Consider the following 24,313-nt stretch of genomic DNA (forward strand, 5'->3'; position numbering starts at 1 on the left):
TTGGCACTGGGTCTGGCCATTGTTGGGGACCCTGGGCTGCCACGGGGAGGATGGCAGGGAGGAGGAGGGACCAGAACCCCAGCCCAGGGGAGACTGGAGGCCAGGAGAATGTGGGATGAACCCCCCGCTCCAGCCCAGGTCCATCTTTGGAACCCAGTGCCCCTCAAAGGATGCCCCAGGCCGGCAGGTTTGCAGGGATCTCCTTTCTCCAAGGCCAAAGTGGCAAAGATCCTGGGTCACATTGACACTGAGCAGCCTCCTGCTTCCCTCACACAGGCCAGACACTTACTGTAGAAGCCACTGCCCTTGACCTGGGCCTGTTCCCAGCGCTGTCTCCACCATATGACCTTGTGCAGCCAGCATGATGGGGCCCCTCAGCAACAGATACGCCATCAGGGCAGCACCCGTACCTAGGCGGACATCACACAGCCCCTCACTGCCCCGCCCACCCCCATGCTCCCTGCATCCCAGGACCCGGGCTCTGAGGCTCCCCAAGATGGGGTCTGACTGGGGGAAACGGACGTGGGAGAGCATATGTCCCAGCAGGCAGGGTAGGCCATTTTGTGTGCTGCAATCACTGCCGACATCCACCAACTCTTAGCAGCTACCAGGGAGGGCAAACGTAACACAAGCAGTGGCTGCGCTCCTCATAACTGGCAGAGCCTCAACTGCACAGCCCACAAAACCAAGAAGGGGGATGTTCATCCAAGCCTGAACAAATGTCAGTTCACAGCAGGGGTTACAAAACAGAAGCAGATGGGAGACGGGGCGGAAGAGGGGGTGCAAAGGAACCCACCATTTACTCCACACCCACCTACCAGGTGCCAGGAGGCAAGGTGAAAGGAGGGAGGGTGTCCAGCACCCTCTCTGTGCCAGGCACGCTGTGATGTGCTTCACCCTCACAGGAACCCCATCATCATCATCATTATTCCCAGTTCTCAGAAGAGGAAGCCAAGATCAGAGGTTAAGTCACATGGCCCAAGTCACCATCACATGGCCGCTGAGTGGCTGAGCTGGGAACTGCCCCCAGGCTACTGGCAATAAAGTCTGGGCACATAAGCGCCCAGTCTCTGAGAGAGATAGTACACTGGGGATTCATCCAGGGCAGGCCACGGAAGAAGGAGGGACAGAGTGAGGGCACCTGGTGGGAGCAGAATGACTTGGACCTAATCCACAGGCGGGAGTGGCCAGGGCTGTTAGGAAGATTGTGGGGAGCTGGTTGGCCTGGCCAGCCTTTACTCTGGGTTCCCTGAGCCTGGTTAGATCTGAGAGCTAGAATCACACCCAACACCTTCCCCGAGTCTCAGGCTGTGTATCCACAGGCTGACACTCTGTGGCGAGGCAGGCATTTGTGTCCCCACTCAGCACGTCAGGAAGCTCAGCTACAGAAAGCCAAGTCCCCAAGATCTCATGCTCCGGGCAGCCCGGGGAGGAAAGCGTGGGTGTGCACCCACCCCAGCCCCAGCCCACTTCTGAGCAGAGATGTTGGCCCACCCACGGGGCCCCTACTTTCCTCTTTGACGGGGGAGGAAGAAGACCTGTCTCCAGCACCCACCTGCTCTGCTGACAGGCGGCTGCAGGGCAGCCTTGCCACTGTGGCCCGAGAGACACTGTGTGGCCATCGGGGCAGCAGCCATGAGGACTGTGTCTGCAGTCATGGGGCCCTGAGGCAGACTGCAGGGGTTGCTGGTATGAGGACTGCTGCAGAGAGGGAGCGGGGCCCAGGGCTGACAGGTGGGTACCCTGGTCACCTCTGGGGTCACCCCGGGCTGAGGGGTGTTCTTGGGCTGTCCACCACTGGCCTCTGGAGTCTAGAAAGAAGAGGAAGCAAAGACACACTGCATCCACTGGCTCCTCCCCTCCAGCCCTGTCCATCTTGGACCCACCTTCCTCCATCCCCTGGACCCTTCTCCCCTCTGCCATGGCTGCACCCAACCGTGACCTCCACCCCTATGCATCATCCACTCAGACACAAAGACTACAGGGCTCTGAGTGGTGGCTGAGAACAAGCTCTTACCTGAGGCAGGGGACTCCCGACGGCCCAAAGGCATCTGGGGGCTGCTGGTGGGGTTGTGCACATCCTGCATGCTGGGGTCCTCTGCACGGAGCCGGGAGGTCCACATGAGGTACAGAGGGAGGAGGAGAGGATGTGTCTGAGCTGTGACCAGCCCTGCCCAGCGCTGGCTTCTACCCCACCACCCAGGCAGGGCCCGGGAACCCGAGAAAACACAAGGGAGAAAGAGCACCACTCGGGATTTCAAAAAATGCCCTGCCGCTCTTCAGAAGTCTCCAGTTACATAGAAAATGCTCATCCTTTTTGAGACATCTCTGTCACCCAGGCTGAAATGCAGTAGTGTGATCACAGCTCACTAAAGCCTCAACCTCTTGGGCTCAAGTGATCCTTCTGCCTCAGCCCCCTGAGTAGCTAGGACAACTCTTTTTTTGTAGAGACAGGGTCTTTCTATATTGCCCAGGCTTGTCTCAAACTCCCAGGCTCAAGTGATCCTCCCATCTCAGCCTACCAAAATGCTGGGATTACAGGTGTGAACCACTGCACCTGGCCAAAAATGCTGATCTTACATGTTCAGCAAAAAGTACCAGATATAAAATGTGCATGTGTCATGATTATAGCCATATAAAACAAAACTAAACATACTTTTTTAAAAAAATTGGATTGATGAAAGGCAAACAATCCAATTTAAAAGTGGGCATTTCTCCAAAGAAGATATAAAAAATGGTCAACAAACACGTGAAATGAGGCTCCACCTCATGAGTCAGCAGGGAAACGCAAATCAAAACCACGCTGAGGTACTGCTTCCCACCCACTAGGATGTGTATAATCAGAGAGATTGAAATAGGACACTAAATACCACCAGCCTGTACACTTTAAAAGGTTAACTGAATGTTACGTAAATTTCACCTCCATAAAAAATTCCATATTTTTAAAAATTGGATTAATAGATGAAGGGGCCAGGCGAGGTGGCTCACACCTGTAATCTTAGCACTTTGGGAGGCCAAGGTGATGGATCACGAGGTCAGGAGATCAAGACCACCCTGGCCAACATGGTGAAACTTCGTCTCTACTAAAATACAAAAAATTAGCCAGGCATGATGGCGCACGCCTATAGTCCCAGCTACTTGGGAGGCTGAGGCAGGAGAATCGCTTGAACCGTGGAGGTGGAGGTTGCAGTGAGTTGAGATCACACCACTGCCCTCCAGCCTGGTGACAGACTGAAATTGTCTCAAATTAAAAAAATAAAAATAAAAATAGATGAAGGAATAGAATAGATAATGGGCCAGGCACAGGCTCACACCTGTAATCGCAGCACTTTGGGGAGGCCGAGGTGAGCAGATGACTTGAGGTCAGAAGTTCAAGACCAGCCTGGGCACCATAGTAAAACCCCATCTCTACTAAAAATACAAAAATTAGCCAGGCGCAGTAGCACACGCCTGTAATCCTAGCTACTTGGGAGGCTGAGGCAGGAGAATCGCTTGATCCTGGGAGGCAGAGGTTGCAGCGAACCAAGATCGCACAACTGCACTCCAGCCTGGGTGACAGAGTGAGACTAGGTCTTGAAGAAAAAAGAAGAAAGAAGAAAAAGGAAGGAAGGAGAAGAAAGAGAAGAAGAAGGAGGAGAAGGAGAAGAAGAAAGAGACTAGATAATAAAAACACAAATTTAACAAAATATTAGTTGTGTAATTGAGACGGTGAGTACATGGCTGTTCACTATGCATTTCTTTCAACTTTTTGGCATGTTTAAAGTTTTTATCGTATCGTCCAACTGGTACATTTACAAAAAATCATTGGGCCATTAGAATAGGTGGTTTTTATGGTATATAGATTTAAGCAACCTCCCTAAAATTTGTAAAAAGATTTTTCATCACAAAATATTGTTGGAAAATGCAAATGGATGAGTAGATAAGGACAATAAGAATTTTTTTGGCCGGGCGTGGTGGCTCCCACCTGAAATCCCAGCCCTTTGGGAGGCTGAGGTGAGTGGATTGCTGGACGTCAGAAGTTTAAGAACAGCCTGGACAATATGGAGAAACCCCATCTCTACTAAAAATACAAATATTAGCCGGGTGTGGTGGCAAGCATCTGTAATCCCAGCTACTCCAGAGGCTGAGGCAGGAGAATCGCTCAAACCTGAGAGGCGGAGGTTGCAGTGAGCCGAGATTACGCCACTGCACTCCAGCCTGGGTAACAGAGCGAGACTGTCTCAAGCTTGTAGGACATACCCCAAAATAATGCACATAGTGAAACCTGCTCAGAGCTTCAGAGGCAGGGTGTCCTTCCCTTCTATTTGTGTTTTTCAAATTTTCCAAAGTAAGCATATTACTATATAATGGAATAAAATTATAAAGAATAAAATAAGTGGGCCAGGCATCGTGGCTCACACCTGTAATCCCAGCACTTTGAGAGGCTAAGGTGAGAGGATCACCTGAGCCCAGGAGATCAAGACCAGCCTGGGCAACATAACAAGAGCCCATCTCAACAAAAAATCAAAAAATTAGCTGGGCGTGGTAGCCTGTGTCTGTGGTCTCAGCTACATAGGAGGCTGGTGTGGGAGGATCCCTTGAGCTCAGAAGGTGGAGGCTGCAGTGAGCTTTAATTGTACCATTGCACTGCAGCCTAGGCAACAGAGACCCTGTCTTAAATAAATAAATAGATTATTTCATTCCCACATGGACTACATCTTGCCAATCCCCAGAAATATTTATTTATTTATTTTTTATCTTTTTATTTAGTTATCTTTTTGAGATAGAATCTTGCTCTGTTGCCCAGGCTGGAGTGCAGTGGCATGATCTCAGCTCACTGCAACCTACACCTCCTAGGTTCAAGCAATTCTCAAGCCTCAGCCTGCTGAGTAGCTGGGATTACAGGCACGTGCCACCATACCTGGCTGATTTTTGTATTTTTAGTAGAGACGGGGCTTCACCATGTTGGTCAGGTTGGTCCTGAACTCCTGAGCTCAAGCGGTCTGCCTGCCTCGGCCTCCCAAAGTGGTGGGATTACAGGCATCAGCAGCTGCACCCAGCCCCCAGGAATATTTAAAACAATGATAATTTGGGGTTGGAAGATTTCAATAGATAGTGGTAAAATCTGTTTTATTTCCTTTTTTTTTTTTGAGACGGAGTTTCGCTCTTGTTACCCAGGCTGGAGTGCAATGGCACGATCTCGGCTCACCGCAACCTCCGCCTCCTGGGTTCAAGCAATTCTCCTGCCTCAGCCTCCCGTTTTTTTTCTTTTTTTTTTAACTGAGTTTCCCTCTTGTTACCCAGGCTGGAGTGCAATGGCACGATCTTGGCTCACTGCAACCTCCACCTCCCAGGTTCAAGCAGTTCTCCTGCCTCAGCCTCCTGAGAAGCTGGGATTACAGGTGCTCGCCACCACACCCAGGTAATTTTTGCATTTTAAGTAGAGACGGGGTTTCACCATGTTGGTTAGGCTGGTCTCAAACTCCTGACCTCATGATCCACCCACCTCAGCTTCCCAAAGTGCTGGGATTACAAGTGTGAGCCACTGTGCCCAGTCTTATCACTTCAATTTTAAGGCATCTCTGCCAAGCCCATCTTCTCTTCCATTTCTTCAGGCTTAACTCAGGGTCCGGGGTCTCTCCTTGCCCACCCCCTGGTTCCCAGGCCCCTTCATTCCCACCACCCCTCTAGCCCTTGGATTCCTGCAGTCTGCTCCCATAGATTCCTGTCTCCACTTCCGTCTGACCCTCAGGCATGGCCAAATTTATCCTCCTAAATAACTCTCATGGTGTTACTCTCTAGCTCCATAACTTTTAATGGCTCCCCTGGGCCTATTAGATAAACACAGTCTAAAGCCTGAGGCCTAAAGCCCTCCAGTAGCCACCCTAGCCCTAAGAGTGTCACCCGTGAACAGAACTCCCATCTCCACCCCTACACCCTGGGCTAAGGGCTGGTTCTGGGAGCCCCTACTGGTCTCAGAGCTACTGAATATGGTTATAGCAACTGAAGAGAATAACTTGGATATGCCGACCTCCTTTTTCAAATGCAAATTTTATGAAATCTAAACACAGATCAAGTATTCTGGTGAAAATTTAGCATCTGAAATGAGATGTGCTGCAAGTATAAACTACACATGGGGCGTCAAAGATTTAGCTTTAAAAAAATCTTACAAGCCCGAGGTGATGGCTCACACCTGTAATCCCAGCCCTTTGGGAGCTAAGGCAGGCAAACCTGAGGTCAGGAGTTCGAGACCAGCCTGACCAACATGGCAAAACCCTATCTCTAGTAAAAATACAAAATTAGCCGGACATGGTGGTGCATGCCTCTAATTCCAGCTACTCTGGAGGCTAAGGCAGGAGAATCACTTGAACACAGGAGGCAGAGGTTGCGGTGAGCTGAGATCATGCCACTGCACTCTAGCCTGGGCAACAAGAATGAAACTCCATCTCAAAAAAAAAATCTTGTAAAAGAGAATGTACAATATCTCATAATTTTATACTGATTACATATTGAAAATATTTATATGAGTTAAATAAAATATATTTTAAAATACAAATTCACCTGTTTCCTTTTATTTTTGCTTTTGAGGTAGTATCTCACTATGTTGCCCAGGCTGGACTCCAACTCCTGGCCTCCCCCCACAGCCTCCCAAGTAGCTGGGATTACAGGCATAAGCCACTATGCTCAGCTATCTTTTTATTTTTTTCTTTTTACATTTTTTATGTGGCTCTAAAAAGATTTGAAATAAAGCCAGGCACACTAGCACACACCTGTAGCCCCAGATACTGAGAGGCTAGGGCAGGAGGATTGCTTGAGCCTAGGAATTCCAGACCAGCCTGGGCAACAGAGTGAGACCCTGTCTCAAAACAACAACAAATAAACAAAATGAAAAAAATTTTGAAACGACACACATGACCTGCATTCTACTTCTACTGGAGAACACTTCTCTTGGATCAAGAAAGAAGAGGAGGCAGAAAATATACTGGGGTGTCTACTTGGAAGCCGACGCTTTAATGGGCCTCCTCATCAAAACTTTACCCCCTCCCCAGACTACTCCTTTCCTCCCAAGTACATGCCAGTACGTCCTATGGCATTAGTAACAGTACCAAAAACACCAACTCACCTAAACTCTAAATTACTACCCATCATGAACTTCAGTGGAACCCCTAGAAATCATGAGACTGGAAAATGTTCACACACAGAATAACAAAGGGAAAGAACAGACACAGAGTTACATGTACGTTATGGGGAAATATACCAGAGACTAATTCCATTAATAGATGGGATAAAGGATAATTTTAATTTTTCTTTTTTCTTTTTTTTTTTTTTTTTTGAGACGGAGTTTCGCTCTTGTTACCCAGGCTGGAGTGCAATGGCGCGATCTCGGCGCAACTGGTCTCAATCTCTCGACCTCGTGATCCCCCCGCCTCGGCCTCCCAAAGTGCTGGGATTACAGGCTTGAGCCACCGCGCCCGGCCAATTTTTCTTATTATATACTACTTTTCTAATTTCTCCAAAATTTCCACAATGAGCATACATTACTTGCATAATTAAAAGAATAGCAGCCACTGACACCACCAGCATCCACACACATCTGGGGGCCTAAGAGTCAATCCGCCCCACCCACCACCACGGGTACCCACATATCATCCTTGGGCCTGAGGTCATGCCGGCCCCACCCGCTGTAGCTGGTACCTGCACACATCATTGAGGAACCTGAGGGCAGGCTCACCAATGCTGCCAGCCCCTGCAGACATCATATGGGGATCAGGAGAACAGACCATCCTATCCACCACTTCTGGTGCCTACACACAACATTCAGGGGCCTGAGGACAGGACCACCCTATCCCGTCACCACCACTGGTGCCAGGCACCAATCTAACTAATGTCCCATCCCAAAAAAAGCTTCAACACAGCCTCCAATAACAATCAATCTAAGTCACTGAGGGACTTATAGACACAAGTGACACTGATTACAGCCAAAGAGATCACAGAGACTATACTACTGAACCCACCCAGAATCAAAGCCAAAGCATCCTACCCAACCAACACTATATCTATAGGAAAAAATATTTCCCTCCAAAATCAATTGATAAATCTGAAAAAAGTGACTGTTACACCAGATGTGCAGATATTAATGTAAGGACACAAAAAACACAAAAGAGCAAGGAAACATGACACCTCCAAAGGAACACAATCATTCTGCAGTAATGGATCCCAAAGAAGTAAAATGTATGAAATGAGTGAAAAAGAATTCAAGGCCGGGCGCGGTGGCTCAAGCCTGTAATCCCAGCACTTTGGGAGGCCGAGGCGGGCAGATCACAAGGTCAAGAGATCGAGACCATCCTGGTTAACATGGTAAAACCCCATCTCTACTAAAAATACAAAAAATTAGCTGGGCATGGTGGTGCGTGCCTGTAATCCCAGCTACTCAGGAGGCTGAGGCAGGAGAATTGCCTGAACCCAGGAGGCAGAGGTTGCGGTGAGCCGAGATCGCGCCATTGCACTCCAGCCTGGGTAACAAGAGTGAAACTCCGTCTCAAAAAAAAAAAAAAAAAAAGAATTCAAAACAGGCCAGGTGCGGTGGCTCAAGCCTGTAATCCCAGCACTTTGGGAGGCCGAGGCGGGTGGAACATGAGGTCAAGAGATCGAGGCCATCCTGGTCAACATGGTGAAACCCCGTCTCTACTAAAAATACGAAAAATTAGCTGGGCATGGTGGCGCATGCCTGTAATCCCAGCTACTCAGGAGGCTGAGGCAGGAGAATTGCCTGAATCCAGGAGGCGGAGGTTGTGGTGAGCTGAGATAGTGCCATTGCACTCCAGCCTGGGTAACAAGAGCGAAACTCTGTCTTAAAAAAAAAAAAAAAAAAAAATTTCAAAACAATGAGGCCAGGTATGGCGGCTCACACCTGTAATCCCAGCACTTTGGGAGGCCGAGGCAGGCAGATCATGAGGTCAGGAGATCAAGACCATCCTGGCCAATGTGGCGAAACCCCATCTCTCCTAAAAACACAAAAATTAGCCAGGTATGGTGGCACATGCCTGTAGTCCCAGCTACTCAGGAGGCTGAGGCAGGAGAATCACTTGAACCTGGGAGACAGAGGTTGCAGTGAGCTGAGATTGTGCCACTGCACTACAGCCTGGTGACAGGGTGAGACTCCACCTCAAAAAAAAAAAGAAACAATGAGCCAGATGCAATGGCTCACGCCTATAATCTCAGCACTTTGGGAGGCTGAGGCGGGCAAATCATGAGGTCAGGAGTTTGAGACCAGCCTGGTCAATGTGGTGAAACCCGGTCTCTACTAAAAATACAAAAAATTAGCTGGGTGTAGTGGTGGGCACCTGTAATCCCAGCTACTTGGGAGGCTGAGGCAGTAGAATCGCTTGAACCTGGGAGGTGGAGGTTGCAGTGAGCCAAGATCACACCACTGCACTCCAGCCCAGGCAACAGAGTGAGAGTCCATCTAAAAAAAAAAAAAGAAAAAGAATTCAAAACAATTACATTAAGGCAGCATGCTCCTTATACCATGCCCCGCTCTGCCTACTCTGCATATCTGCTGTGCCCACCATTGCTGCAATTCAGTAGCTGGAAGGATGATGGCACACAGTGGAAGGCAAAGGCTTTGATGTATACATGAAGGAACCAGGAGTGAGAATAACTCTGCAATAAATGGACGCAATGGCCAGGCCAAACAGTGTCATCTTATGATGGCAAAAACCTCATCATATGAAGCAGATCATCTTGAAAGTAACAGTCTTTTGTGGCCTGGAAGAGAATTCTGAAGAAACTACAGCTAACGGCAGAAAAACCCAGACTGTCTGCAACCTTACAGATAATGCATTGGTTCAACAACAGGAACAGGATTGGAAGAAAAGAAAAAGTAACAAGAAAACTGAAAGACAGGAAATTAGTGGTAGATTGTGTCATGAACAATCAATGTCACCTGTACTCAGATCTATGAAAAAGTGGAACAAAAATTCCATCATCCTTTGGGACAGGTATTAATTACAATGATGAACAATTCATTTCAATAAGCATATCTCTGTATCATTTCTATTATTTATTACTATGTTCAATTATTTTTATCACAAACATTTTACATGCAACTATTTCAAACTGTTGGTTTAATTGGGATCATCACTTTTTTCATTAAGAAATGTGTTTGAGGCCGGGCGCGGTGGCTCAAGCCTGTAATTCCAGCACTTTGGGAGGCCGAGGTGGGTGGATCACGAGGTCGAGAGATCGAGACCATCCTGGTCAACATAGTGAAACCCCGTCTCTACTAAAAATACAAAAAACTAGCTGGGCGTGGTGGCGCGTGCCTGTAATCCCAGCTACTTAGGAGGCTGAGGCAGGAGAATTGCCTGAGACCAGGAGGCGGAGGTTGCGGTGAGCCGAGATCGCGCCATTGCACTCCAGCCTGGGTAACAAGAGCGAAACTCCGTCTCAAAAAAAAAAAAAAAAAAAAAAAAAAAAAAGAAATGTGTTTGTGGCCGCCGGGCACGGTGGCTCAAGCCTGTAATCCCAGCACTTTGGGAGGCTGAGGCGGGTGGATCACGAGGTCAAGAGATAGAGACCATCCTGGTCAACATGGTGAAATCCTATCTCTACTAAAAATATAAAACATTAGCTGGGCATGGTGGCGCGTGCCTGTAATTCCAGCTACTCCGGAGGCTGAGGCAGGAGAATTACCCAAACCCAGGAGGCAGAGGTTGCGGTGAGCCGAGATCGCGCCATTGCACTCCAGCCTGGGTAACAGGAGCGAAACTCCGCCTCAAAAAAAAAAAAAAAAAAAAAAGAAAGAAAAAGAAAAAGAAATGTGTTTGTGCTAATAAAAAATAGTGATATTAAAGAAACTCAGGCCAGGTGCAGTGGCTCACACCTGTAATCATCCTAGCACTTTAGAAGGCCGAGGCAGGTGGATCACCTGAGGTCAGGAGTTCAAGATCAGCCTGGCCAGCATGGTGAAACACTGTCTCTACTAAAAATACAAAAAAAAAAAAAAAAAAAAAATCAGCTGGGCAGGGCGGTGGGCACCTGATTCTCCTGCCTCAGGAGAATCAGTTGAATCCAGGAGGCAGAGGCTGCAGTGAGCCAAGATGACATCATTGCACTCCAGCCTGGGCAACAAGGATGGAAACTGTCTCAAAAACAAACAACAACAACAAAAACAAACAACAACCAAAAAAAAAAAAAAAAGAAAGAAAGAAAGGGCAGGGGGAGGGGAGGGAGGCCAGGCATGGTGGCTCATGTCTGTAATCCCAGCACTTTGGGAGGCCACGGTGGGCAGATCACAAGGTCAGGAGTCTGAGACCAGCCTGACCAACATGGTGAAACCCTATCTGTACTGAAAAAGAAAAAAAAAAAAAAAAAAAAAAAAAAAATACAAAACTTAGCCAGGTGTGGTAGTGCATGCCTGTAATCCCAGCTACTCACAAGGCTGGAGAATTCTTTGAACCCAGGAGAATTGTTTGAACCCAGGAGGTAGAGTTTGTAGTGAACTGAGATCTTGCCACTGCACTCTATCCAGCCTGGGGGCGGGGGAGGGGGAAAGGAAAAGGCAAAGGAAAGGAAGAAAAAAGAAAGGAAAAGAAAGAGAAAAGAAAGAAAGAAGGAAGGGAGAGAGGCAAGGAGGGAGGGGGAGGGAAGGAAAGAGAAAAAGGAAAAGGAGAGAAAAGGAAAAACGGAAGGAAGGAAGGAACAAAGGAACCCAGTGAGATACCAGCAAACACAGATTAAAAATACAAAGAAATTGGGAAAACAATTCATAATCTGAATGAGATATTCAACAAGGAGATATCATTAAAAAAAAAAAAAAAAAAAAAAAAAAAACAGAAATCCTAGAACTGAAGAATTTAATGAATGAAATTTTTAAAATGCAACCAAAAGCTTCAACAGCAGACTACATCAAGCAGAAGAATTTCAGAACTTGAAGAACTTTGGCCAATCAGGCCAAAAAAATAAACAAAAAAAAAAGAAATAAGAATAAAGAAAGCTTCAATGACATAAGGAAAACCACGAAGCAACCAAATGTTGAATTATAGGAATTTCTAGAAAGAGATGAGCAGCCGGGCGCGGTGGCTCAAGCCTGTAATCCCAGCACTTTGGGAGGCCGAGGTGGGTGGATCACAAGGTCGAGAGATCGAGACCATCCTGGTCAACATGGTGAAACCCCGTCTCTACTAAAAATACAAAAAATTAGCTGGGCATGGTGGCACGTGCCTGTAATCCCAGCTACTCAGGAGGCTGAGGCAGGAGAATTGCCTGAACCCAGGAGGCGGAGGTTGCGGTGAGCCGAGATCGCGCCATTGCACTCCAGCCTGGGTAACAAGAGCGAGACTCCGTCTCAAAAAAAAAAAAAAAAAAAAGAGATGAGCAAAGATGTAAAAAACCTATTTAATAAAATAATAGCAGATACAAGAAGCTCAAAGATATTCAAATAGATTCTAGTCAAAAGATCTTCTCCAAGGTATATCATAGTCAAACTGTAAAAAGTCAAAGACAGAAAAGAATTCTAAAAACAGAAAGAGAAAAGCACCAAGTTACATGTACTGGAATTCCCCATCAGGTTTAGAGTGGATTTCTCAGTGGAAATCACAGAGCACAGAAGAGAAGGGGATGAATATTTCAAGTGCTAAAAAAAGGAAAAACAAAACAAAACAAAAACCTGTGAGCCAAGAATACTATACACAGTAAAGCTATCCTTCAAAAATAAAGGAGAAATAACGTCTTTCTCAGACAAGCAAAAACTGAAAGAACTCATCACCACTGGACTGGCCCTGCAAGAAATGCTTAAAGGCATCCTATACCTGGAAACAAAAGGACAGTATCTACTATCATGAAAACACAAGTGTAAAACTCACTTGAAGAGCAGATACACAAATAAGAAAGAAAATGCATTGGTTCAAATATTACCACTACAGAAAACCAAGCCACAATGATAAACAATAAGGAAGGAAAAAAGAGACCAGGTGCAGTGGCTCATGTCTGTAATCCCAACACTTTGGGAGGCCGAGGTGGGCAGATCACAAGGTCAAGAGATCGAGACCATCCTGACCAACACAGTGAAACCCTGTGTCTACTAAGATACAAAAGTTAGCTGGGTGTGGTGGCACATGCCTGAAGTCCCACCTACTCGGGAGGCTGAGGCAGGAGAATTGCTTGAACCTGGGAGACAGAGGTTGCAGTGAGCCAAGATCATGCCACTGCACTCCAGCCTGGCACCTGGCAACAGAACAAGACTCTGTCTCAAAAAAAAAAAAAAAAAAAAAAGGCAGGAAGAAACAAAACGTGTGTAAAGCTTGGCAGTAGGAAAAAAAATTAGTGAAATGACAGGAATAAGTTCTCATTTATCAAGACTAATCTAGAATGTAAACAGATTAAATTCTCCACTTGATATACACTGGCTTAAGGGATTAAAAAAACATGACCAAACTGTATGCTGCCTACAAGAAACTTGCTTCACCTGTAAAGACACACATAGACTGAAAGTGAAGTGATGGAAAAAGCTATTCCACACAAGCAGAAACCAAAAGCTAATAGGATTAGCTATATTATATCAGATAAAACAGACTTTCTGTAACACCTAAAAAGAGTTCATGACTGTGTAAGGCAAAAAAAAAAAAAAAACCACTAAAAAGAGACAAAGAATGTCATTAATAATAAAGCAATCAATTCAGTAAGACAATATAACAATTCTGAATACATATGCACCTAACACTGTTTTATTTAGAGATGGAGTCTTACTTGTTGCCCTGGCTGGTCTTAAACTCCTGGCCTCAAGCAATCCTCCCACCTCAGCCTCCCAAAGTGCTAGAATTATAGGTGTGAGTCACCATGCCCAGCCAAAACATTAGATTTAAACTTCACTTTAGAGGCCCAGCATGGTGACTCACACCTATAATCTCAGCACTTTGGGAGACCGAGGCAGAGGATACCTCGAAGCCAAGAGTTTGAAACCAGCCAGAGCAATACAGCAAGATCTCGTCTCTACCAAAATTTTTAAAAATTAGCTGGACATGGTAGTGTGCACATATATTCCCAGCTACTCAGGAATTTGAGGCAGGAATCCAGGAGTTTGAGGCTACAGTAAGTTGTGATCACGCCACTGCACTCCAGCCTGGACAACAGAGTTAGACCCTACATCTAAAAATAAATAAATAAATAAACAGCACCACAGACAAAATGAACCTGACAGTTACAGAACACTCTATCCAACGGCTGCTGAATATGCATTATTTTCTTTTCTTTTTTTTTTTTTTTTTTTTTTTTTTTTTTTTTTGAGACTGAGTTTCTCTCTCGTTACCCAGGCTGGAGTGCAATGGCGCGATCTCGGCTCACCGCAACCTCCGCCTCCTGGGTTCAGGCAATTCTCCTGCCTCAGCCTCCCGAGTAGCTGGGATTACAGGCACGCGCCACCATGCCCAGCTAATTTTTTTGTATTTTTGGTAGAGACGGGGTTTCACCATGTTGACCAGGATGGTCTCGATCTCTCGACCTCGTGATCCACCCGTCTCGGCCTCCCAAAGTGCTGGGATTACAGGCTTGAGCCACCGCGCCCGGCCGAATATGCATTATTTTCATCAGCATATGAAATATTCTCCAGGACAGACCATATGTTAGGCCACAAAACAAGCTGCAACAATTTTTTTTAATATCTAAATTATACCAAGTATTTTCTCAGACTACAATGGAATAAATCTAGAAATCAATAATCACAAGAATTTTTGAAACTATAAAAATACGTGGACAGACCAGGCACAGTGACTCACACTTGAGATCCTAGCATTTTGGGAGGCCAAGGTAGGCAGATTGCCCGAGCTCAGAAGTTCAAGGCTAGTCTGGGCAACATGGCAAAACCCCACCTCTACTAAAAAAAAAAAAAAAATTTGTGGCACACACCTGTAGTCCCAGCTACTCAGGAGGCTGATGCACCAGAATCAGTTGAATCCAAAAGGCAGAGGTTGCAGTGAGTTGAGATCATGCCACTGCACTCCAGCCTGAGTAACAGAGAGATGCTGTCTTAAAAAAAAAAAAAAAGAAAGAAAGAAAGAAAGAAAGGAAAAAGAAACACAAAGGATTATCAGAGACTACTTGGAACAACTCTAAGGTAACAAATTTAAAAGCCTAGAGGAGCCAGGCGTGGTGGCACATGCCTGTAGTCCCAGCTACTCAGGAGGCTGAGGTGGGAGGATTGCCTGAGCCCAGGAGTTCTGGGCTGTAGTGCACTATGCCAATTGGGTGTCCACACTAAGTTCAGCATCAGTATGGTGACCTCCCGGGAGTGGGAGACCACCAGGTTGCCTAAGGAGAGGTGAACTGGCCCAGGTCGGGAACGGAGCAGGTCAAAACTCCCGTGCTGATCAGTAGTGGGATCATGCCTGTGAACAGCCACTGCACTCCAGCCTGGGCAACATAGTGAGACCCTGTCTCTTAAAAAAAAAAAACAACCCTAGAGGAAATGGATAAATTCCTGGACATGTGCAACCTTCCAAGATTGAACCAGGAAGAAACAGAAAACCTATAGTGGGTCTTAAATAATTTTTTTTAAAAAGAAATAGAGGCCGGGTGCGGTGGCTCAAGCCTGTAATCCCAGCACTTTGGGAGGCCGAGGCGGGTGGATCACGAGGTCGAGAGATCGAGACCAACCTGGTCAACATAGTGAAACCCCGTCTCTACTAAAAATACAAAAAATTAGCTGGGCAAGGTGGCGTGTGCCTATAATCTCAGCTACTCAGGAGGCTGAGGCAGGAGAATTGCCTGAACCCAGGAGGCGGAGGTTGTGGTGAGCCGAGATCACGCCATTGCACTCCAGCCTGGGTAACAAAAGCGAAACTCCGTCTCAAAAATAAAAAATAATAATAATAAATAATTAAAAAAAAAAAGAAATAGAAACCCTAAACAGACCAATAATGGGTTGCAAGACTGAATCAGTAATAAAAAGTCTCTCAAGAAAGAAAAGTCCAGGACCAGATGGCTTTACTGCTGAATTCTTCAAGCTTATGAAAATATATCAGGAGCTAATATCAGTTCTCCTCAAATTATTCAAAATAATTGAAGAGGAGGAAATTATTCTTAACTTATTCTATGAAATCAGTATTATCCGGATACAAAAATTAGACAAGGATATAACCAAAAAAATGAAACTACAAGTCAATATTCCAGGTGAACACAGATGTAAAAATTCTCAGCAATACTAGCAAACCAAATTCAGCAACACATCAAAAAGATACTACACCATGATCAAGCAGGATTCAACTCAGAGATGCAACAATGGTTCAACATATGCAAATCAGTAAGTGTGACGCTGATGTCAACAGAATGAAGGACAAAACCATATAATCCTCTCAATAGATAAAGAAAAAGCACGTGATAAAATGCAACACCTCTTTATGATAAAAATTCTTGACGAACTAGGCACAGTGTGAACATACCTCAACAGAATAAAGATACTATATGACAAATCCACAGTAACATCACACTGAGTGGGTAAAAGCTGAAAGCCTTTCTTCTAAGCACTAAAATAAGACAGAGATGCCCACTATCACCACTCTTTTTTTTTTTTTTTTTTTTTTTTTTTTGAGACGGAGTTTCGCTCTTGTTACCCAGGCTGGAGTGCAATGGCGCGATCTCGGCTCACCGCAACCTCCGCCTCCTGGGTTCAGGCAATTCTCCTGCCTCAGCCTCCTGAGTAGCTGGGATTACAGGCACGTGCCACCATGCCCAGCTAATTTTTTGTATTTTTAGTAGAGACGGGGTTTCACCATGTTGACCAGGATGGTCTCGATCTCTCGACCTCGTGATCCACCCGCCTCGGCCTCCCAAAGTGCTGGGATTACAGGCTTGAGCCACCGCGCCCAGCCATTTTTTTTTTTTTTTTTTTTTGAGACGGAGTTTCGCTCTTGCTACCCAGGCTGGAGTGCAATGGCGCGATCTCGGCTCACCGCAACCTCCACCTCCTGGGCTCAGGCAATTCTCCTGCCTCAGCCTCCTGAGTAGCTGGGATTACAGGCACGCGCCACCATGCCCAGCTAATTTTTTTGTATTTTTAGTAGAGACGGAGTTTCACCATGTTGACCAGGATGGTCTCAATCTCTTGACCTCGTGATCCATCTGCCTCGGCCTCCCAAAGTGCTGGGATTACAGGCTTGAGCCACCGCGCCCGGCCTTACCACTCTTCTTCAAGATAGTACTGGGAGTCCTAGCCAGAGCAATCGGGCGAGAGAAAGAAATAAAAGCATTTAAATTGGAAAAGAGAAAGTCAACTGCCCCTTTCTGTAGATGTCATGAACATATAGAAAAAGATTCTACCGAAAAATTATTAGAACCAATGAATGAATTCAGGAAAGTTGTAGGATACAAAAATCAACATTAAAAAATCAGTTTTTTATTTGATTTTGAGATGATGGGTCACCGGAGCCCAGAAGTTCAAGCGTTTCTATCTTTATTTTTTATTTTTATTTTTTCAAGCGTTTCTATATACCAATAGTGAACTATCACTAGCTGAAAAAGAAATCAAGAAAGCAATCTCATTTGCAACTGGTACCAAAAACAGTACCTAGGGATGGACGTAATCAAGCAAGTTAAATACCTCTACAATGAAAATTATAAAACATTGATGACAGAAATTGAAAAGGACACAAACAAATAGAAAGACAACCCATGTTCATGGACCAAAAGAATTAATTTTGTTAAATGGACCATACTACTCAGAGCAATCTACAGATTCAAGGTGATCTCTATCAAAATACAAATGGCATTCTTCACAGAAATAGAAAAACAATCATAAAACTTATATGGAACCAAAAAAGACCCTAAATGGCCAAAGCAATACTGAGAAAAAAGAACAAAGCTTGAGGTCTCACACTATCTGACTTCAAAATACAGTACGGGCTGGGTATGGTGGCTCACACCTATAATCTCAGCACTTTGGGAAGCCCAGGTGGGTGGATGGCCTGAGATCAGGAGTTTGAGACCAGCCTGGCCAACATGATGAAACGTTTGTCTCTACTAAAAGTACAAAAAATTAGCCAGGCGTGATGACAGGTACCTGTAATCCCAGCTACTTGGGAGGCAGAAGCAGAATTGCTTGAACCCAGGAGGCAGAGGTTGTGGTGAGCCAAGATTGTGCCACTGCACTCCAGCCTCAGCAACAAGAGCAAAACTCCATCTCAAAAACAAGCAAGCAAAAAACAGTACAAAGCTATAACTATTCGAACAGCATAGTACTGGCATAAAAACAGACACATATAGCAATGAAACAGAAGAGAGAGCCCGGAAATAAATCCGTGTGTTTATAGCCCATTGATTTTTTTTTTTTTTTAACAAAGGCATCAAGAACATACACTAGGAAAGGAACTCTCTCTTCAACAAATGGTGCTGGGAAAACTGGATACCCATGTACAGAACAGTGAAACTGGACACTTATCTCACCATACACAAAAATCAACTCAAAATGGATTGAGGCTAGGTGCGGTGGTTTACTCCTGTAATCCCAACACTTGGGGAGGCTGAGGTGACCAGTCACCTGAGCCCAGAAGTTCAAGACCAACGTGGGCAATACAGGAAAACCCCATCTCTACAAAAAAACAAACAAACAAAAATTTAGCTGGGCAAAATGAACAGCACCATAGACAAAATGTGCTGTTCAACATCACTAATATGCAAGGAACTGAAATAACTCAACAGCAAAAAAAGAAAAAAAAAATCCCATTCAAAAGTGGACAAAGGACTAGATATTTCTCAAAATATACAAAAGGCCAATGAGTATATGAAAAATGTTCAACATCACTAATCATCAGGAAAATGCAAATCGAAGCCATAACGAGGTATCGTCTCACCTCCAGTTGGAATGACTATTAGACAAAAAAATGACAGATGCTGGTGAGGATGAGGAGAAAAGGGACCTGTTCTATAATGTTGGTGGAAATGCAAAATAGTATGACCACCATAGAAAACAGTATGTTTTCAAAATCCAAAAAATAGAACTACCACATGATCCAGTAATCCTACTACTGGGCATTTATCCAAAAGAAAGGAAATCAGTACATCAAAGGGATACCTGTACCCCCATGTTTACTGTAGTACTATTCACAATAGCCAAAATATGGAATCAACGTAAAAATTCAATGGTTAAGGAAAATATGGTATGTATACACAATGGAATACTATTCAGCCATAAAAAAGAATGAAATCCTGTCATTTGCAGCAACACGGATGGAACTGGAGGTCACTGTGTTATGTGAAATAAGCCAGGCACAGAAAGACAGATACTACGTGTTCTCACTCATATGGGGGAGCTAAAAAAGTTCATCTCATGGATATAGTGAGTAGAATGACAGTTACCAAAGTCTGAGAAACGTGATGCAGGGTGATGAAGAGAGGCTGGTTAATGGATATAAACACATAGTGAGAGAGAGGGGATAAATTCCAGTGTTTGACAGCACAGTAGGGTGACTACAGTTAACAACAGATTGTATATTTCAAGATGGCTCAAAGGGAAGAGCCAAAATGTTCCTAACACGAAGAAATGAGGAACATTTGTCCGAGCATGGTGGCTCATACCTGTAATCCCAGCACTCTGGGAGGCTAAGGCAGGAGGATCACTTGAGGTCAGGAGTTTGAGTTCGAGACCAGCCTAGCCAACATAGTGAAACCCCACCTCTACTGAAAATACAAAAATCAGCCAGGCATGGTGGTGCACACTTGTAATCCCAGTTACTTGGGAGGCTGAAGCGGGAGGGTCACTTGAACTCAAGATGTGGAGGTTGCAGTGAGCCAAGACTGTGCCACTGCACTCCAGCCTGGGTGACAGAGTGAGACTCTTAAAAAAAAAAAAAAAAAGGAGGCTGGGCACCGTGGCTCAAGCCTGTAATCCCAGCACTTTGGGAGGCCGAGGCGGGTGGATCACGAGGTCAAGAGATCGAAACCATCCTGGTCAACATGGTGAAACCCCGTCTCTACTAAAAATACAGAAAATTAGCTGGGCATGGTGGCGCGTGCCTGTAATCCCAGCGTCTCAGGAGGCTGAGGCAGGAGACTTGCCTAAACCCAGGAGGCGGAGGTTGTGGTGAGCCGAGATCGCACCATTGCACTCCAGCCTGGGTAACAAGAGCGAAACTCCTTCTCAAAAAAAAAAAAAAAAAAAAAAAAAAAAAAGGAAATGATACATGTGTGAGAGGCGATGGATAGCCTAAATATCCAGACTTGATAATTAAACCTTGTATATATGTATCAACATATCACACATACCTCACAAACATGTACAATTACTGCTTATCAATAAAAAAGGAAATAGGAATGTTAGAAAGTATACAGTATTTTGCTGACCAGGACAACAAAAATGGATAGCAATAAAGCTTATTTCTTTTATGCCCTGAAACTCTCTTTTCCATTTTTTAAAAAATATTTTTATTATTTTTAAAGAGACAGGGTCTCACTCCATTGCCAAGGCTGGGGTGTGGTGCTGCAATCACAGCTCACTGCAGCCTCAAACTCCTGGGCTTAGGTGGTCCTCCCGCCTCAGGCTACCAACTAACTGGGACTACAGGCACATACCACCACGTCCAGCTAATTTTTTCTTTTCTCTCTCTCTGTTGCCCAGGCTGGAGTGCAATGGTACAATCTCAGCTCACTGCAACCTCTTTCTCCTGGGCTCAAGCTCTTCTCATGCCTCAGCCTCTCAAGTAGCTGGGGCTAGAGGCGCCTGCCACCCCGTCTGGTTAATTTTTGTATTTTTAGTAGAGATGGGGTTTTGCCATGTTCCAGGCTAGTTTCGAATTCCTGGCCCCAAGTAATCTTCTCACTTCAACCTCCCAGAGTGCTGGGATTACAGGTATAAGCCCCTGTGCCCGGTCCATGCTTAGCTAATTTAAAAAAATAATTTCTAGTTGAGATATGTTGCCCAGGCTGGTCTTGAACTCCTGGTTTCAAGTGATCCTCCCACCTCAGCCTCCCAAAGTGTTGGGATTATAGGCTGGGATTAAGCCTCCCCCCCAGCCCTTTTTCTTCCTTTCTATATGAGTCCTGCCAGTCCCTGGGATAGGCTTAAGACCACCTCTTTTAGAAGCCAACCAGGCCCCGGGCAACAGACTGGCTCCATGCAGAGCTGGACCCTGAGCGTCCACGGCTCTCCCGCTGGTGAGCCCAAAGGACCAGGCCCTGGCTGAGGCGCCAGGGCCCCTGCAGATGGTCAGTGAGTCCCAGCACAGCCTCACTACCACTACCTCCCCCGCCTGCCTAGCAAGCGCTCCACGTGCTCAGGCATGGTGCCACATGACCCGCCGCGAGTCTGGAAAGTCACTCTTAGCCCCACTGTCCAGATGCGCAAACTGAGAATCAGAGAGGCGGAGCACTTGCCAAGGCCACACAACTTACAGATCGGAACCCAAGTCTGATGTTGACTCTGAGGCCACTGGTTCTTAGCCCCCCTGTCACATGGCTCATAGAAATTCTGCCTTCCCTCACCTCAAGGTCCCTATAGTTCAGGATATAAAAATTTTTTTTAAATTAGCTGGGCATGGTGGTGCACACCTGTAGTCCCACTACTCTGAAGGCTGAGGCATGAGAATCACTTGAGAGTCCCCATCACGGATGAGTCAAGGCCAAACATGCCTCCCTGCAGTACCAGAAGGCCTCCTCTCTAGCGCCATCCCCAGCTCAGCCACAACCCACACCCTTCCTCAATGTGGCATCCACACACCAAGCAAACACTGGCCTCAGTGCCCTGTCTCCGGCAGGTCCTCATGCCTGTAAGTCTCCTTTCACAGCGGGATGGGGATGATGAGAAGAAGACAGAGGCAGAAGCAGCATATGGAAGACAATCCCTGGACTGCCTCCCTCTCTCAGCACTCACTCAGTCATTCAACAAACATTCACTGAGTACCTAGCTGTGTAGGGTAAGTTCTATGGAGGTGTCAAGAGGAATGTGCAAGTTGGGGACCTGCTCTTCAAGAAGCTTATAGAGAGTAGGTCTAACAAGCCATAAACAACCACAGCAGCATAAGGAAACAAATCTTTTTTTTTTTTTTTTTTTTTTTGAGACGTAGTCTCTTCCTGTTGTCAGGCTGGAGTCCAGTGGCATGATCTCAGCTCACTGCAACCTCCAACTCCCTGGTTCCAAGTGATTCTCCTACCTCAGCCTCCTGAGTAGCTGGGATTACAGGCATGCGCCACCATGTCCAGCTAATTTGTGTGTGTGTGTGGTATTTTTAGTAGAGATGAGGTTTCACCATGTTGACCAGGATGGCCTCGATCTCCTGACCTTGTGATCTGCCCACCTCAGCCTCCCAAACTGCTGGGATTACAGGCATGAGCCACCATACCCAGCACAAGGAAACAAATCTAAGTGTCCCACAGAAATGACAGCATGCTGTGGGGGCCGGAGGGGCAGGGAGCATGCTCCTGCTGGGTAGAGGAGAGCAAGGCTGGCTGGTGGGCTGCACGCAAGGCAGGCCTTATGGATGGCAAAGGCTTCAGTGGGGGGAGATATGGGGGAAGCAGGGTCCAGAGGGAGGACATGGTGCAGGCAGAAGCCCCGAGGCAGGACGTGCTTGCTGGGTATGTAGGGAGGGGGAGAGGGGTGGGGCCAGGTTCCTCCCTGGCCTCCTGTCCTTACCCTGGGGAAGATGACAGGGCTGCGTGTTACAAGGCTCCACGTCCACAGGCTTGGAGTGCTGCAGGCTGACACAGTGGCTGGGCGGCCCAATGGCACAGATGACCTGTCGCCTCCGAGTGCCCGAGCTGCAGCTCTTGGAGCACTGAGGGCCACGGGTGGGAGACAGAGAGACCCTGAGGATGAGGGTGAGGGTAATGGTGGGGTGGAGGTGGGGGTGGGGGTGAAGACCCACATGGAGTAAGGCAGGGGAAGGTGCCCAGTGGCACAGGTCAGATCCAAGGATGGCACTCGGGTGCAGCCACCTGCCGGGTCAGGTAGCAGGTGGGGGGTGGAGAACACTCACTAGACCCCAGGCGCCAACATGCCAGGCCTGGTCACTGAGGAGGGGGCAGTCCTCCTGCACACAGGGCTCAGTGAGAGGTGGCCGGTCTTCCAAAGGGCATGCTGCAGTATGGAGCAAAGAACCCCCGTCACCCCGGCAGGTGACACTCCGCCTCCGGACGCCGATACCGCAGCTGACAGAACACTGCAAGGACAGGGCTGTCAGCGGGAGCTCCCCTGTGCTGAGGAGCCACGCCAGGTTGGACAGCTAGAAGCCTGCCAGCCAGCAGCCTGCCAGCCTGGTGTGGAGGCAGACGGCCCTCAACTGCCCATGTTTTTCCCAGGCCCAGAGAAGCTGAGTCACTCCCCTGAGGTCACACGGCCTGAAACATGGCTACAGACTGAGGTTGTCACCCATTCGTGTTTTCCACCCATTTGCAACTGGAACATATGTAGGTGCTGGAAGCAATGACTGGCAGCCTAGACACTGCCAGCCCCTCCCTTGCCCCAAACAACACACCCAGCTTCTTCCTGCCCATGCCTTTCCTGCCCTGCCCTGGGATCCCAGAAAAAGAGGAGGAGCCCTGGGCCAGCCATCCACGTACTTGCTGCTTCCAGCCTTGGCTGACGCTTCCAAGGTGACCTGGCAGGTCACTTTACCTCCCAGGACCTCAGTTCCCACCACAGAGGACAGCCCAGCCTGCCCTGCTGCTGCCCAGGCCCAGCACCAGCCCCACCCAGGCCAGGGGCTCACCTCTCCCCAGGGCTCTGGGCTCCAGGCAGCGCAGCGCTGCAGGCTGCAGGCCTGCACGGCAGGGGGCTTCCCAGGCAGCCCGGCACACTCGGCCTCCTCCACGGCCTCCTGGACACCAGCCCCGTCAGACGAGATGCAGTACACCAAGCGGGACTGGGAGCCTCCTCCGCAGGAGGCCGAGCAGGACCCCCACGGCCCTGCCTTCCAGCTGGCAGGAGGGAGATTCAGGTAAGGCCGCCCCGGGAGCACAGACCGAAGCCCAGCCTCGAGGGGCACCAGCCCTCACTCACACAGGTGGCCCGGGCCCCCACCCCAGCCCATCCTCTGAACCTCCGGCCTGAACAAAGACTAGGACCAGGCGCTCCTTAGCATCCCAGCACCAGGCCTGGCTCTCTGAGCACTCCCACTACGCTCCGACCACTCAGAGCCCCACCCCACCCCCCTTTCTCCTTCCCACCAGGTCCCTGTCTCCCAGGCAGACTCCATTCCTCTTGGCCTGACCTTAGTCAGGGGCAGCTCCGGGGAGGCTGTGCTCACCCATGCGTGGAGTGGCTCTGCCAGGCCACACATGCAAGGACCCGGAGGAAGAGCAGCCCTGAGGCCCCATGCAAAGCCTAGCCCGCCACCATCCCAGGAGGCCC

The 24,313-nt window shown here is 47.4% G+C and overlaps 1 protein-coding gene across 9 annotated transcripts in view; it reads right to left on the reverse strand.

The window, feature by feature from the left end:
* The window catches only part of PAPLN (papilin, proteoglycan like sulfated glycoprotein), a 55,103-nt gene that overhangs the window by 14,646 nt on the left and 16,144 nt on the right, over positions 1–24,313 (reverse strand). For all 9 annotated transcript variants that reach the window (XM_074393011.1, XM_010335267.3, XM_010335266.3 and 6 more), the window contains 6 exons: positions 23,673–23,880; positions 22,941–23,123; positions 22,598–22,739; positions 2,018–2,098; positions 1,556–1,811; positions 290–410 (listed from right to left, as the gene is read on the reverse strand). In XM_074393011.1, coding sequence (XP_074249112.1) covers positions 290–410; positions 1,556–1,811; positions 2,018–2,098; positions 22,598–22,739; positions 22,941–23,123; positions 23,673–23,880 — 991 coding nt within the window. The remainder of the gene's footprint in view (positions 1–289; positions 411–1,555; positions 1,812–2,017; positions 2,099–22,597; positions 22,740–22,940; positions 23,124–23,672; positions 23,881–24,313) is intronic.

This window comes from Saimiri boliviensis, chromosome 2, assembly GCF_048565385.1.
Source record: "Saimiri boliviensis isolate mSaiBol1 chromosome 2, mSaiBol1.pri, whole genome shotgun sequence".
NCBI classification, from domain to species: Eukaryota; Metazoa; Chordata; class Mammalia; order Primates; family Cebidae; genus Saimiri; species Saimiri boliviensis.